The sequence below is a fragment of the Micromys minutus genome (assembly GCF_963924665.1).
Source record: "Micromys minutus genome assembly, chromosome: 13".
Lineage (NCBI taxonomy): Eukaryota > Metazoa > Chordata > Mammalia > Rodentia > Muridae > Micromys > Micromys minutus.
The window spans coordinates 43,198,490-43,214,298 of record NC_137982.1 but is presented as its reverse complement, the minus strand read 5'-3'; the positions used below and the strand labels follow the sequence as shown (position 1 = coordinate 43,214,298).

General features: G+C 37.9%; 1 protein-coding gene across 5 annotated transcripts in view; it reads right to left on the bottom strand.

Annotated features, from left to right (window-relative positions):
• The window catches only part of UBR3 (ubiquitin protein ligase E3 component n-recognin 3), a 130,227-nt gene that overhangs the window by 99,116 nt on the left and 15,302 nt on the right, over window positions 1-15,809 (bottom strand). For 4 of the 5 annotated variants that reach the window (XM_080927996.1, XM_080927998.1, XM_080927999.1 and 1 more), the window contains exons 2-5: window positions 13,912-14,051; window positions 8,881-9,039; window positions 4,204-4,347; window positions 3,648-3,697 (exon numbers count right to left, since the gene is read on the bottom strand). In XM_080927996.1, coding sequence (XP_080784122.1) covers window positions 3,648-3,697; window positions 4,204-4,347; window positions 8,881-9,039; window positions 13,912-14,051 — 493 coding nt within the window. The remainder of the gene's footprint in view (window positions 1-3,647; window positions 3,698-4,203; window positions 4,348-8,880; window positions 9,040-13,911; window positions 14,052-15,809) is intronic. The other variant, XM_080927997.1, reaches the window with a different exon arrangement.

Sequence of the window (15,809 nt, the reverse complement as noted above, 5' to 3'; positions counted from 1 at the left end):
ATAACTAGACCCTGCTTAAAAAGAACAAAATGCCCTACCCTACAACACATCCCCCTCCCTCTCAGAAACATCTCATTATAATTAGTCCCACTCACATATAAGAATGATGATGGCTTTCTGCTTAACTAGATTATCTGGCAGTCCCAAATTTAAATAATATACTAAGTTCTAAAATATTTCACAAAATTAAGATGTGTTCTTGATTGTTAGTTATATACAGCATAAATAACATTTTCTCCTATTTCAGATGAGCTACACAAGAATAAGTGATGTTCCGAAGAATGTTGTGTATATAAACAGCACTGCTTAGTGCAGGTCCTGATACTCTGAAGACAATGACACACTAACAAGACTGAGATTCACTGACTGCAGTACATAGACTCATCAACTAAAACTCCAGTAGAAATAAATCTTGTTACTACTGCAGTTTCACATCCATTTCTTCCTTTCCAAACTGTTCTGTATGTTTGTAGGTATGCCACATGTGTGTGGGGATCCTCAAGGCCAGAGGGAACGTCTATCAGATTCCCATCCACTGGTGCTGGAGTTACAGGTGAGTGCTGGGATCCACCTTCCCAGCTTCCAAATCCTCTGGAAGTGCAGAACCACTAAGCTATTTCTCTAGCCTGTTTCTTCATTTTAAAACTGAAAGTTAAATTAGTTGTTTCTTTCCATTTAAAATTCTAGTTTTGTTGGGTTTTGGCTTAAGGTATATTTCTGCGTATGTTGAGGATCAAGCCCAGAGAAATGTGCATGTTGAATTACAAAACTGAAGTTTTTAGATGAATATTATGCCACCCTGGGGAACATGAAAAATTAACCAGTGAGTAAAAGGAAACAAAATAATGTTTCTTAAAGTTCTCATAAAGTTGCATAGATATCTATTCAATCTCCTGCCAGATAAACAATGCTAAAACAGTTACACGTTATTCTTGTTATTCTTGTTTAATTCCCAGAATTTCATCGTAAGCCCTCACTGCTTAAGACACTACATACTCAAGTCCTAGGACATAGAGAGATCAAGCTGCTACCAATTTGGAGTTTCCTTCCTACTATCACAGTTCTAGAAGGTGCTAAGCATCCTACCAGGAGAGAAAAATAATCAATAGTTTTACAAAGCTTTGAGCTGGGAGAGCTACAGTAACAACTAGGCTGACAAGATACGCCCTGTGGTCCAATAATGGCACAAATGGTATTGGAATAACCAACCACTTTCTGACTGGAATTAAAACCTGCTCCACAAGATGGAACTCATATCTGACTAGATCACTGGCTATAAAAGACAATCTAATAATAAACTGCCCCCTAAGTTCTTATCGTTATACCTAGATAGATTAGTGCATCACTCAAGCCTCACCAGAGAAGCTTCTTATGATGATTAATTTCAAGACACACAACTGCCCAACATGCAGCGAATAACAGAGTATGAAGTGCTCATCTCTAATTGAGACAGATGCTAATTACACACACACAGACACACACACACACACACACACACACACACAAAGACTAAGAGATCATTGTGGAAGAGAGGGTCCAAAAACTGTAAGAGCCAGTGATAGAGAACATCTGCAATGAAAGAGTATTTGCCAGTCATGACAATACTGTTGTTGCACATGACTCCTAGTGGCTATGACTATATGAAAAAGACCTATAGCAGCACTAATCGGACCCAGAGAGTTTGGGAGAGAGAGAGAGAGAGAGAGAGAGAGAGAGAGAGAGAGAGAGAGAGAGAGAGAGAGAGAGAGAAAGGGAGGGAGGGAGGGAGACCGCAAGTACACATCAAGTTGGGAGGAAATGGTGAGATAGAAAAGTAATTGCAGAGGAGGGAAGGAGATGGATTTGCTCAAAAAACATCAATGAATGAAGGAAATTCTCTAACAGCTAAAAACCAAGCTGGTTCTGAAGCAAGTGAAAAAAGTTAGACATAGAAGTTGATGAAACACAACTCTAAGAGGAGCAAATATAATAGTTCTTTAAAAACACAGTCAAAAATCTATGAACAAAGGAATGAACCATAATCCAAAGCCTCAGATACTTTGAAGGATGTTACTCTAACCCACCAGAAAGACACTATGTTGCTGCAACTGGAATCCTAACAATTTAAACCAAAATAAGTTACTTCTTTCCTCATCAGGGGAAAAAGCACCTCTTTCAAAAGCTGGATTGTTTTTTAAACAATCCAGGAAAGTAAAGGAGAATTGTCAGAAGCAGGGAGATAGGAGACAAGAGCTGGTAGGAGGAAAGAGGGGAAGTATGAGCAGAAAGTGTCATCATGAAACCCAGGCATACTGGGTCCTGTCGGTGGAACATAGAGCCTCCCAAATGCTGAGCAAGCAGCTACTCCCAAACAACATCTCCAGTTACTTGTCTTGCCTTGTTACCAAGACAGAAGTCTCAGGTTAACCCAGACTAGCCTCAATGTCATATATTCCAGGCTGCTCTCACACTCTTAGGCTTCAGTATGTTGTCTAACTGCATAAGGAATTTATAGGGGACAACAACCATAAACGTTTTCATAAGCCCTACAATGATTTCATCTTAAGTTTGCACTGGAGGAGTGAGATGTGTGTGCAGCTTTGTGCTCCTGCCTCTACTTGCAGAGGTCAGAATCAACACTGGGTACCTCCCTCTAATATTCTCTACTGCGTTTTTTGAAGGGGAGAGGGAACTTTCACTGAATCTGGAGTTCTTCATCTTGCTTAGACTGATGGGCCAGCAAGCCCCCTCCCCCCAATCTGCCTATCTCCAACTCCCAGAACTAGACATAAGCTCCTACCTGGCTTTATTTGGGTGCTTAAATCCAAACCCAGGTCTTCATGCTTACACAGCAAATACTTCACCCACTGAGTCATCTCCAAACCCCCAAGTCATCAATCTTTATAGCTCTAAACACTTAAAATTCTCTTTTTAAAAGCTGTTGTAGGATATTTGATCACATTATGAACCTACAAGATTATGAATTGAAAAAAACCTTGTGGTATGACTCAGACTTAACACACACCTTTAACCCAAGAGCTTGACCTAAATAAAGTCAAGGATAGGTCAAGAGGAGAAGCAATCAGCTGACATGGAATAAACATAAGAAAACTCAGAAAAGAGAAAAAAGGGTCTGTCAAGGTTTGAATATGCTTGACCCAGGGAGTGGCACTGTTAGAAGGTGTGGCCCTGTTGAAGTGCTTGTTTCACTGTGAGTGTGGGCTTTCAGACCCTCATGCTAGCTGCCTGAAAGCCAGTATTCTCCTAGAAGACCTCCTATGAAGATGGAGAACTCTCAGCTCCTCCTGCACCATGCCTGCCTGGACACTGCCATGTTCCCACCTTGATAATGGACTGAATATACCTGTAGCCAGCCCAAATTAAATGTCCTTTCTAAGACTTGCCTCAGTTATGGTGTCTGTTCACAGCAGTAAAACTCTAAGACAGAGTCTTTGAGTTGAAGGGTATTAAAGACAGTGTGGAGGAGGAGAAGGAGCTTTTTCCTTCTGGGACGTTGGTGGGGAGGAAGGTCAGCTGGGTGTTTTCTCTGTCTCTCTGAGCTAACAGGCTTTCACCATAGTGTCTGGCTCCTGAGTCTTCATTGGTAAAATCGAATGTTCAAAATTTTGTTTTAAGAACAACAAAAAGTTTTAAAATTTAAATCTCACCTCATCTGAAGAATCTATCTGTCCCAATGTTCCTGTAGCTCCTGCAAAACCTTCAGACAGAAGAAAATAGGTTGTCTGTTACAACTGCCACATACTGATGTACTTTAAAATTATTTTGAGACACACAAATATCAGAATATTAAATAAAAACAACTCACTCTAAAAGTAACCCTGGCAAAGTTCAACTTCACCTTTAGAATATGCTATCTAATGGGCTCATACTTCAACAGAAAATCCCAGGAAAAACACAAATTTATTAATTACAAATTGTTTCAGAAGGACCTTGCTCTTTAGGTTTAAGCCACGATCACTAAACCACTGAGCTGGTGAAGTCTAAACAGCAACTGCTACACTTGTCACAAGTCAGAACCACAAGTCTAAAAATTAAACAATCTGTATTTAAGAAAAATTAATTTTCTTCATTCACTTGTCTAACTACCATTCCTTTTCATAACATTACTGAAGCTCAAATGTTCAATCATGGAGAAAAGTTTAAGGGGCTATCTGTTTCAGTAAGATGAAGTCACTATGGTTCAAATTAAATATTTAGACAAACCTTGAACTTCCAGAGTACTAGTACCAGCAGATGGTTCCTGTATCCCATACACAAGCTTATCCTCGGGATACGTGAGTCCGGAGCTCTTCAAAGCTATAAGGTACTTCTCATGACTTTTCTTTGCACAAGCATTTTCTCCAAGACCTGATATTGAAGACAAAGAGTAGGAAAAAAATATTCTACTCAAAATCTAAGTACAGTCATCCTGTGAATACACACAAGTAAATACTCTAATGCAAGAGGAAACAACTACAATAAACGTAAAATTCACTCTGATAATATCTGTGATTATACTTGGCATTGACAATCCCAGAATGATCAGCAATTTATAATAGGGATGAAGTCTGTTGAGCATCTAAAATAAACGAGGAAGTTAGAGACGAGCCATGCAAAGACATGATTTCAACCTTCCAGAAACCTGAAAGTCAGTGGTAGAGAAAGGAAAGAGAAAACACAGTGAAGCTGATTACTGAGCAGACTTCCTCATGTGATCTGACCATCTGTGGTCTTAGGATACCAAGTGCTCGGGACTTATCCAGAGAAGAGCACTCAGAAAGGCTTTCCAGAGAAGATAAAGCTTCAATAGACATTTTCAAATAGTACAAATGAAATTACATTTAATTCTTGTTTTTTCAATCATCACATCTAAGAAATGAAGTATATAATTTACAAAACTGGCATGGTCATACATGCCTTTAATCCCAGCACTTGTAAGGCAGAGGTATATGGATCTCTGTGAGTTTGAGGTCGGCCTGCCTTACACAGAATTCCCAAATAGTCTGAACTACATAAAGACACTCTGCCTCAAAAAAAAAAAAAAAAGTATAATTTTCATTGAAGTATAACTTAAGCATTTCAGTTTACTGATTTACTGCTATTTTTCTTTTGTTTTTTTTTTTAATATATTATAGAGAATGGAAAAATAGTGAAAGAAAAGATTAGTAATTTAGATTCATTCTCTTAGCCCCTATATAAAAGCCAAATGTCCACGGCATTTGCCAATTCTTAGTTTGTGTCTTCCTTGAGCTCTGAACACTGCTGACTCTGTGATCACACAGGAGTTTCGACTGGGCTGATACCATTGACACCAGTGACACAAACCATACGACAGACTAACAGTGACACAGTCCATAAGAAGACCCTCCTGGAGTTTGTTGTAGCTGCTACTGCTTGCTTCAGCTCCTAAGCTGTCTTTGTTTTTAGGAAAACATTAAATAAACGGAGTCCCACCTTCAAGTGAGGCCCAATACTTAAATAACTACAACTAGTTTAGGAAAACAAAATGGCATGAAGAGAAGACTCAGCGGTTAAGAGCACTTACTGCTCTTACAGAGGCATGACGTTTGGTTCCCAGCATCCACTTGGCAACTCATGACCACCTCTAACCTGATTTCAGGGACTCTGACCTTCAGATCCCTGCAGGCACCAGGCTCGCATCTAGTCCTACTTACACACATACAGGCAAATATACGTACACATAAAATAAAAATAAATATTTTTAAAAATAAATAAAAGCATACAGATTCCCACAGAAATAACTAAGCGCTAGAGTTCTAATTCAGTGGCTTGCCTGACAAGTTTCCTAAATAAAAGGCCTATCACCAATGCTGTTCATTAAACTAAATGTAGTTTATTAATTCCTCACAATAACCCTGAAGAAGAATGCACTTTTGCCATTTGTTAAGTAAGGAAATAGGCCTAGAAAGGTGGCTTGGCTTTCTAGTGATGGCTAGTGAGCATGGAAGCAAGACCGCAAATCTCAAACCATCCACCAAAACCTGAAACCAACTCTCCACTGATCTATATACACCACTGCTTTGCTTTTTTCTTCTTTTTCTTTTTTTTTTTTTAATTTTATTGGATATTCTCTGTATTTACATTACAAATGTTATACCCTCCCCCCCACACACTCCCCAGGGACTCCCAGGGACTAAAACTGCAACCATTGAGCACACATGGAGAGACCCATGGCTCCAATTGCATATGCAGAGAGGATGGCATTGTCTGGCATCAATGAGAGAAGAGGCCTTTGGTCCAGTGAAGGTGTGTTTTCCAGGGTAGGGGAATGCCAAGGCACTGAGGTGGAGTGGGTAATTGGGAGAGGAAGGGGAGGTGGGAGTAGGGGAAAAGGAGATAACATTTGAAATGTAAATACAGAGAATACCCAATAAAATAATAAAAAAGAAGTAAGCTCATCCTGATGTATAAACATTTCCATTTGGTAGTCTCTTAGCCTGGTATCTGGACAGTACACAGGTGTTATGTGTTTATTCATATTGGAGTCCATTAAGTATCTTGTATCTTCTGATCAATATGTTTTATACAATTTGAAGAAATGCAATTAAATTCTTAAATACTTCAGATCTTAAATAATACACATGCTAGATTATTTGATTCTGATAGGTCCCTGAGACTCCTACATGTTTTGTTCCAACTCCATCACTGTAGTTCACAGTACTGTCAGTTACAGAGGTTCACTTCGGCTCCTCGTTTACATTTCTTTGTTGAGATCCCTCTCTTTACTAACCGACACTCAATTTTCCATTAATTCTTTAGACACATTTTCCTTTAATTTTTTGGACAAGAGTCTAATAATTGTTTCAATGTCTTTATTTGATAAATACAACATCTACCCTATCATCTTGGTCAATTTTCAGGGGTTTTTTTCATCTCCTGACTCTAGCATACAGTTGCTTGTTGCCTTGGCGTGCCTACTAGTTTTTACTATGTACTACATATCCTAATAATACAATATAAAAGATTCTCAATTGCCAGAGTACTAAGTACTGTTCTAGAAGACAGTTCAACTACAAGCTGAATACTTTGGGCTGGTAAAGGAAGAAAAAACAAAACATAAAGGCTTAATTTTACACTTTATGGAAAGTTTCATGTACTAAAAAGACCTCAACCTTGAGAGGAACCACCTTGTGCTCTGCCCTCTATCCTTCTGTGCAGGTACTGCTGGCTGACAAAGCTCTTTATAAGTTATATATGCCTATGTGCATATGTGCATGTGTGTACGTGTGTGTGTGTGTGTGTGTGTGTGCCAGTATTTTGTGCATGTCATGTCACATATGGGGGAGAGCATCAGAAGACAACTCCTAGAAGTTGGTTCTCTCTTTTCACTGGGGATTCTGGGTCTCAGACTCAGGTGGTCAGACTTGTGTAGCAAGTACTTTTACTTGCTGAGCCATTTGTACTGCCTAGGTTATAAGCTTTTTAAAGATGCATTTTTACTTTATGATGTATATGTACATGTCTAAATGTAGGCTTGTATATGGTGTGGTGCTCTCAGAGGCCAGAAGAGGATGCTAGGCTGCCCAGGAGCTGCAGCACCAGCAGTTGTATGTAGCCCAAATATGAATGGTGGGAGTGAAACGTGGGTCTCTTTGAGAAGCAGCCCCCACCCCCCACCTCTTAACTGCTGAGCTATACCTGTCCCTTGATTCTAAATTTTCTTTATGTTTTCTTTTGTCTAGTTTTTTCTTTTGATTGTAACTTTTCTTACGACTAACGTAGAGCTGACCTTACTAAAGGTCTAGCCTTCTGGAATCTCAGAGTCAGATGCTTACAGAAATAGAAAGGTCTCTTTCAGCTGGCTAAACTAAAATCTAACTAACACTGTTTCTCTACAGGTAACTATTCAGTTTTTAACCTATAATAGACAGTCCTAACAAATCTTAGGTAGTAGTGAGAGATGGCTCAGCAGTTAAGAGCACTTGTTCTAGCAGAAGACCCAGGTTCAATTCCTAGAACCCACACATCAACTCACACATCAACTTGATCTCTAACTCTAGTTTCAGGGAATGTGATGTCCTCTAGGGCCTCCACAGACACCAAACATACATGCGATACACATACATACATGTAGGTGAAACACTCACACATATAAAATAAGTCCAAGAAGAAAATATTTCAAAAATCTTAGGTGGTCTCATACTGGCTACTCACTGATTCTCCATAAATTTACACATCACTCCTTGGTATTCTGCCCCAAAACTTCTTGTTTCCTCCAGCTTCAGTGGACCAATATGATGATTTTTAACTCAGCAGGACCACCATGATCTGCCTCAGGGCCAATGTGTACAGTCAGGAAGTCTTCCAGAGCAATCATAAGACACATCCTACACCATTCCTTTTCCTAAGAACCTGCAGTGCGCACTACCTATTCTGATTCAGTTTCAAGCCCTTGCCTCATCTTGTTCTAACTTATGTAGTTTATGGCAAACACTAGCACATCTACCTAGAGTCTAATGTGTTATCACCCAATTCCATGCCCCTGAAACTCACAACTCTGTTAGGTCTTACTTTAAATAAATACCGCCTTTTTAGTGTGGTATTAGCAGAACCCTGCCCTCACCCCCATCCTGAAACTGCAGAAAAGCAGGCATTCTGGACTGTGATATAGCCCAGCAGACAAACGCACTTGCCAGTGACCAGCAACCCAAGATGCCCATCATACCCAAGAAAGAAGAGGCCAGATGCTCCAACAGAAATTAGTTGAGAAGTCTTTAAAAGGTGGGGTAATTTTGCTGAAGTTCAGTTTTCTCATCTATAAGTTTTCTTAATAATTTCAATCTTTAGAATTCTATGAGAAATACCAAGTCTAAAAGATGCTAACTTCTATTCCCATGAGTCTGACTCAGTGGAGTGTTGTCTGTTCACTATCTCACTCACCAGCGGTCAGGTCTTTGTAGCTCTGCTGGTCTGTTAGCACCTGAGTAAGAACAGCCCTCATTGCTCCTCCCGTTTTAGTCAGGTCTTCTAAAAAAGAAATCTGAGGCTCTAAAAGCTGAAGGACTTTGTTCAGATCTTTTTCTGATGGTGCATCTGCTGCTAAAGAAAGAAAGAAAAAAATATATATATATATATCCATAATATATACACATACATATACACACACATAATTATATAACTAAGGATAACTTAAAATTTTTTGCTCAGAACAATAATTTTAGTAGTTTCAATGATATTTTACAGCCAAAAAAGTCAGTATTAATTAATGACATAGTGAGAATTTAAACTTGTAGGTCTGGCAAGATTACAAGGTGGATAATGCTTGTCTCCAAATCTGGCTTCAATGCCCAGAAACACACGAGGCTCCTCAGACCTCTCAACAAGACTGCTGTGGGGTACACACTCAAGGAGAAATGGAAATAGGGGCTTTAAAAAAAAACTCTTCCAAGAAATAAAGAAAACAAAACAAAACAAAAAAAAATTTACAAAACAAGAAAACTTTAGCTATTTCCATGTTACATTTTGTTTTATGTACTTTATGCTCATTGTAACTATTAAGTTTTCAAGGCATACTATCAAACCTTGAAAAAAATCAAGTACTGACTAAAAAATATATTCATATAGTTTTATGTAAAAATTATGTTAAAATCTGAAAAAAGGTACTGACAAAAATGTATAATTTTAAGCAAAAAATGTTTAAAATCTGTACATTTATCTTTGTTTTGTAAAATAAAGTTGTTTAAAAAAAAAAAAAAAACTCTTTGGCCAGTAAATTAGAAAAAGATTAAAGATGAAAGGAAAGGCCCTGTGTTTTTTCCCTTTAAAAAGATGTCCTAAAGACCCTAGAGCAGTGCTTCTCAGCCCTCCTAATGCTGTAACCCTTTAGTACAGTTCCTCACATTGTGATGACCACAATCATAACATTATTTAGTTGCTACTTCCTAACTGTAACTTTGCTACTGTTATGAATGGTAATGTCAACATCTAATATGCAGGACATCAGACACAAGGCCGCTATGAAAGGGCCGTTCAACCTCCACCCACAAGGTTAAGAACTGCTGCCCTAAAGTCTAAAGGAAAGATGTAAATAAAACTTTAGAGTTTAGTAATGACTAGCTAAAAGAAAACTATGTCTTCAGAGTTGAGGGAGGGTCTCTGCACCCCACACAGGAAACAATGACTCAGCACCAGACTTTACTTTCTCAGTTAAAAGCAAGTACTGGGAGCTACATGGGAGTCCCTTCTCCCCAGTGACTCTCACAGCAAGCAACACAGGAGATGTATAATTGATGTTTGCTTTAGTTTGCAAGGGCTCTGGAGACATGTAATAATAGGCTAGACTTTCTAAGGTAAAATGAGAAAAAGAACACAAAGCAACTATGAATCCACAAAATTTCTGAGCTTCCATGACCTCAAATTTACAGTGAGCTCACAGTTTAGAATTTTGTTTGTTTAGTGTTTTTTTTTCTTTTTTTTTCTTTTTGATTGTTTGCCCAACTAAAAAATTAATGATGAGCAACCGAAGAAAAATTAATGACTGTACACCCATGACATTCATCCTTAGACAAAAATGCTTCCACTAGCTTCTTCATATTTTCAGATTGAAACAAACAAACCAAAACAACAACAAAAGCTAGATGTGGTGGCACATGCCTTTGACCTAGCACTTCGGAGGCAGAGGCAGGCAATCTCTGCAAGTTCAAGCTCGTCTGATCTACATAGAGTTCCAGGACAGCCAGACCTACACAGTGAGTCCCAGTCTCTACGTTGTTACCTATTAAACCAAGTAAGAGCAGCATACAACCACCACAACTTCACACTGGACTCATGTCACCTTCTAACCACTAAATGTCACTGAGAGAAAAATTAATGACACACTTTTGTGTAAAATATTCTTTTTTTTAAGATTTATTTATTTTACGTATGTGAGTACACTGTAGCTGTCTTCAGACACACCAGAAAAGGGCATCAGATCCCATTACAGATGGTTGTGAGCCACCATGTGGTTGCTGGGATTTGAACTCAGGACCTCTGGAAAAGCAGTCAGTGCTCTTAACAGTTGAGTCAACTCTCCAGCCTGAAATATTTTTTAATTAAACTAATTGTAAATTTTAATAGTTTCATAAAATATGTCTTAATAGTTTTTAAAAAAACAGAATGCCTGTAATAAAAATGCAAATTTCCAAAAAGCTTAGGAAGTTCATGAGAAATAATGTAGAAAACAACTTCAACAATAGCCTATCTAGCATCTAGAGTTTCTTCATTCTAAAGAGTCAGTAGTTTGGGATTAAATCAAAGTATATTTTTTTATTTTAAGATGCATATTCTGAGAGAAGTACTTAAAGGATTCTACATTGATGCTTAAAGCACAGTTTAGAGAGTAACCACCGGCTTGCTCACACAGCGAGCTTCAGGAATATAAAAATACTACAGGATGGCTGTGGTGATTGATGCACAGCTAGAGTCCCAGCAGAGGGCAAAGGCAAGGAGCACACAAATGTGAGGCCAGCCTGGTCTACACAGTGGGTTTCAGCAACCCAGGAACACTAAGCAAGACACTGCCCCAAAAAGCAAAAAATAAAAGAACTAGTATCTCCTTCACAACTTAAGAATGTGAACAGAAGATAAAAATGTATGCCGTATTCTGGCTTCAAACTGAACATAAGACTTATAGGTAAAATCATTTAAAACATGTAGAAATAATATAATAGCTGGTACCAGAGGATAAAAATGTCACTATCATTAGAAAGGCAGAAGACATTATCAAAAGTTAACAAATGTGCCCCATACTACTACCCTCCCTAACTCATAACGGCCCACAATGAACTCTAATCTGTGCCTAAATCATAACCTTAGAGAGTAACTGGGAGCTGAGTGGTTTTGCTCTTTTTTAGGACTAACTTAATACATACTCAGTAGTGATACAATAACATGGAATTTGTCTCTCAGAAGTTGCTATACAAAATATGTGAGGGAGGAAAACAAGAGCAATTTATTACTCAAAAATCTGTTAAAGTCAAACATTTCTCAAATACTTAAGTTTGCCAAATCACTTTTTATTGAGAGGCAAAAGCACCAAATTAAGTCTCCTACAAAATATCTATATAAAGTTTCTTATATCATTTATTTTTCTGTACTCCAGTCATTACTTTTAAAATGTTAAGCAAAGGAGAATAAGACTCAGCAGAGTGTAGTGCAGAAGGGGCATAAATTAGAATAAGATGTAATGTATAAAAACAGCATCATGAAGCCCGTAATTTCGAATGCTATCTTTAATATTTTATGTTAAAAACAAGTGGTATCTTGGGCTGGAGAGATGGTTCAGTGTTTAGAAGCATACACCACTCTTTTTTTTTTTCACTCAGTTTTAAATGTTTTTATTGAAATAACAGTAAAATAAAAATTTTAAAAGAACAATGATCATTTTGATCAAACTTTTGCTTTACAAATATAAAAACTCTAGTTTCTGTATATGTCCCTATAAACAAACCAGGTTTAAGTTCTTAAAGCCACAACTATAAATGGTGCTTGTATACTATACATGAACATAATAACAAACTTTCCTGCTTGGAGGACACATGGGTTGAACCCAGAGCTTTCTAGGAAAGCTCTCTCCCATTGAACAGCGTCCCTAGCTAGAGCTTTCATTTCTGAACACACTGCTCTTCTCTCAATGGAACAGTAAAATTCTCGAATTTCCACCAACTTAGCTTTAGCCTTAATTCCTGACTAAAATATAAAGTGGACTTAACTGGCTTAATCTTGATATATTCGGTTGTTTTTCCTCCCCCTCAAAATAGCCATGTGTGTTATATGAGTTCATAGTAAGGTGAATTTAATGGCTCCAGATGAATTACAGCTTGTATTTAAACAGAGGCAAACTCAAGTGAGTCCAGTTTAACCTTTGTGATAGAAAACAAATGGAATGTGTTGAGAAATCTAATCTTAAGCTGCAAAAGCTAAGTTTCTTTAACACTACAATAGAAAACTAAAAATTCTCTGCAGCAGTCAGCAATCCACATACTGTTCCAAACACTAAGAATTAGTAAAAGCTTTTAAGTTTGGGGAGCTGAAGGCACAAAAATAAGTCATTGTCATAAACTTGCAGCCAACTTGGATTCCAGAACAGCAAGTGCAATGGGTAAGACAGACCAAAGCCCAGAGAAGAACTGAGCAGACGAGAGCCACGGCTTGGGACAGATCACCATGCAGGAACCAGGTCAGGTGCCCTTGAGAGATAACGGCCACTTGGCTAACATTTTATGGACCACCTTAAAGAACAGCAGGGTCTGGAGACATGGCTCAGCCTTGAAGAGCACTGGCTCCTGTTGGCTGCTCTTCATGGGACAAGAACTTGTATTCCCAGCACCCACTTGGCAGTTCACAACCATGTATGACTCCAGCCAAAGATCAGATCTGATGCCCTCTTCTGGCCTTCATGGACACTGTACACACATGGCACACAAATGCACATAAGGCATCATACCTGTACATTTTTTAAATACAAACTAATGTATAGAACCTGTGCCATTTAAGTGGTACTTATATTTTTTGGCAGAGGGGGAGAGGTCTTGTATACTTGTGTCTAACTAGAGCTTTGCTTTGTAGACCAGGCTGCAGGCTGGCCTCTAACTCAGAGACCCACCTGTCTCTGCCTCCCCAATGATGAAATTAAAGCCTACATGCACTTCCACCGATGAGCACGCACCACTCTTACAGAAGACCTGAGTCTGAGTCTCAGCACTCATATCTGAAGGCTCACAGCTGCCTGGAACTCAAGCTCCAGGGTACCTTACACCTCTGGCCTCCCTGGGCACCTACATACATATGCACAAACACACAGACAGACCACATACACAGTCAAAAATATAAAATTTTAAGTGGTGTCTTTAAATTTTTCCTTTAGCATTAAAGCTAAAATTCTGAGATCTGATCATTTAATTGTATTAAAATAAACATATTAAAACATACCTGGTTCATTATAGCCTTCTCTTAAGTACTGAATAAGACAAAAAATGAATCTTGGAAGAACAAATTCAGACATCATCAGTAAGTCTTTGGGGACACAGGGAATATTTGAACTTGATTTAATCTGATGTCTTCTGCAAAACCTGTAATAGGGAGAGAAAAAAAGAAAAGTAAGAAAAAGGGAAGGAAAAATAACAGTGTCTAGTCAGGCAAGACTGTGCCGCTTCTGTTTACAATACTAAGACAGAAAGCACAAGCAAATACCAAAGCACCAAGTTAAAAAATATAAAACTTTAGTAGGCCCTTAAATTAAAACTGGTACCCAGAGAGCCTTTAGCCCATGTTCTAAACAGAACACTAAGAGAAAATCAACATAGGACTGACAGGTTTGACTGCAATATATTACTTTCAAATGTTATTTTATTATTTCTGCCCTTTATAAACCTGTAAGTACAACTTGATAGTTATCTAAAGCATTTATATTTTCCATTCCTACCTCAATAAATTAATCAATTTGAAGCTTATTTTTTAAAGTTTATATATTTAAGTATTTTGTGTGTATATATATATATATATACATACATATATATACACACATATATATTCTTGCTACTCTTCACTACATACTATTTTTAAAAATAACTGGTACATTTGAGCAACAAAGACAAATATTCACGATCCAAATAGTCACATAAGTTACTTTGCTAGCTAACACAAAACTACTAATTAAAAACATAAAAATATCTAAAAAAAAAAAACTTAATAGGAAAAATACAAAAACTATCTTAGTTAAAAAGCAATAACAATCTGAATACAGCAAAAGTGCACTTTTGGGTGGAAAAATTATTTTATTTCAAAAAACACAAAAATTTAAATTCTTTAAATTTAATTTCACTGGAATCAACCAAAACTAATTTTATCAAAAAAGTCTATGTATAAAATATGATAGCAACTCTTAGAAGAAATGATTAATGAGGATAAGCTAATCCATAGAATACAGTATATGGTAATTCTATAATATCAATAGACTACATCTGAGGCCAGGATCCAGGTATATAAAATTTATGGGTTTAATAAATAATAAACACAAATCTCTATGGTAAAAAGACTTATAAGATTTGTATGGTTATTTTAAGAGAGAGACAGAGAGAGACAGAGAGACAGAGAGACAGAGACAGAGAGAGCGCACGTGCACGTGTGCAGGTCCTCACAGAAACCAAACAGGTCTCTGAATTTGAGGGCAGCCTGGTTTACGTGGCCAGTTCTAGGCCAACTTGGGCAACACAATGAGTCCTGTCTCGAAACAAAAGAGGGGGTGGGGGAATGAAAGGGGAAAAGAAGAAAGAGGAAGGAAGGAAGGAAGGAAGGAAGGAAGGAAGGAAGGAAGGAAGGAAGGAAGGAAGGAAGGAAGAATGAAAGAAAGAAAGAAAGAAAGAAAGAAAGAAAGAAAGGAAGAAAGGACAATTTAAGCCTAACAAAATCTAAGTGCCATTGGTGATTAATAAACATAAAAACTGATCAGGAAAAGCCCTGTTAGGAAAAAATTAGCCCATTCATTCACTTGTCAGTAGTAAAACAGAAGGGGAAAAAACATGCTTACAATTGATAACTAGCCAATAGGTTACCTAAATATCACTGTGTGCTGTAGTCCAGAATGGAGCACTGTCCCGTCTTAAACTGTGACTCAGCACTCTTGGCTCACTACTCCAGCATTAAGGAGTAGTGACCTCTAACCTCTTCCTAATCTTAGTATACAATCCTTTCACCTTCTATAGATTGTTTTTAAAAGATGTAATTTTTTATTTACTTGTATGTATGTATGCTACATTGGGAAGGTTGGTGCTGAGGAGGCCTGGGTTCAGAGCCTCTACAGTTGGAATAACAGGAAGTTGTGAGCCATG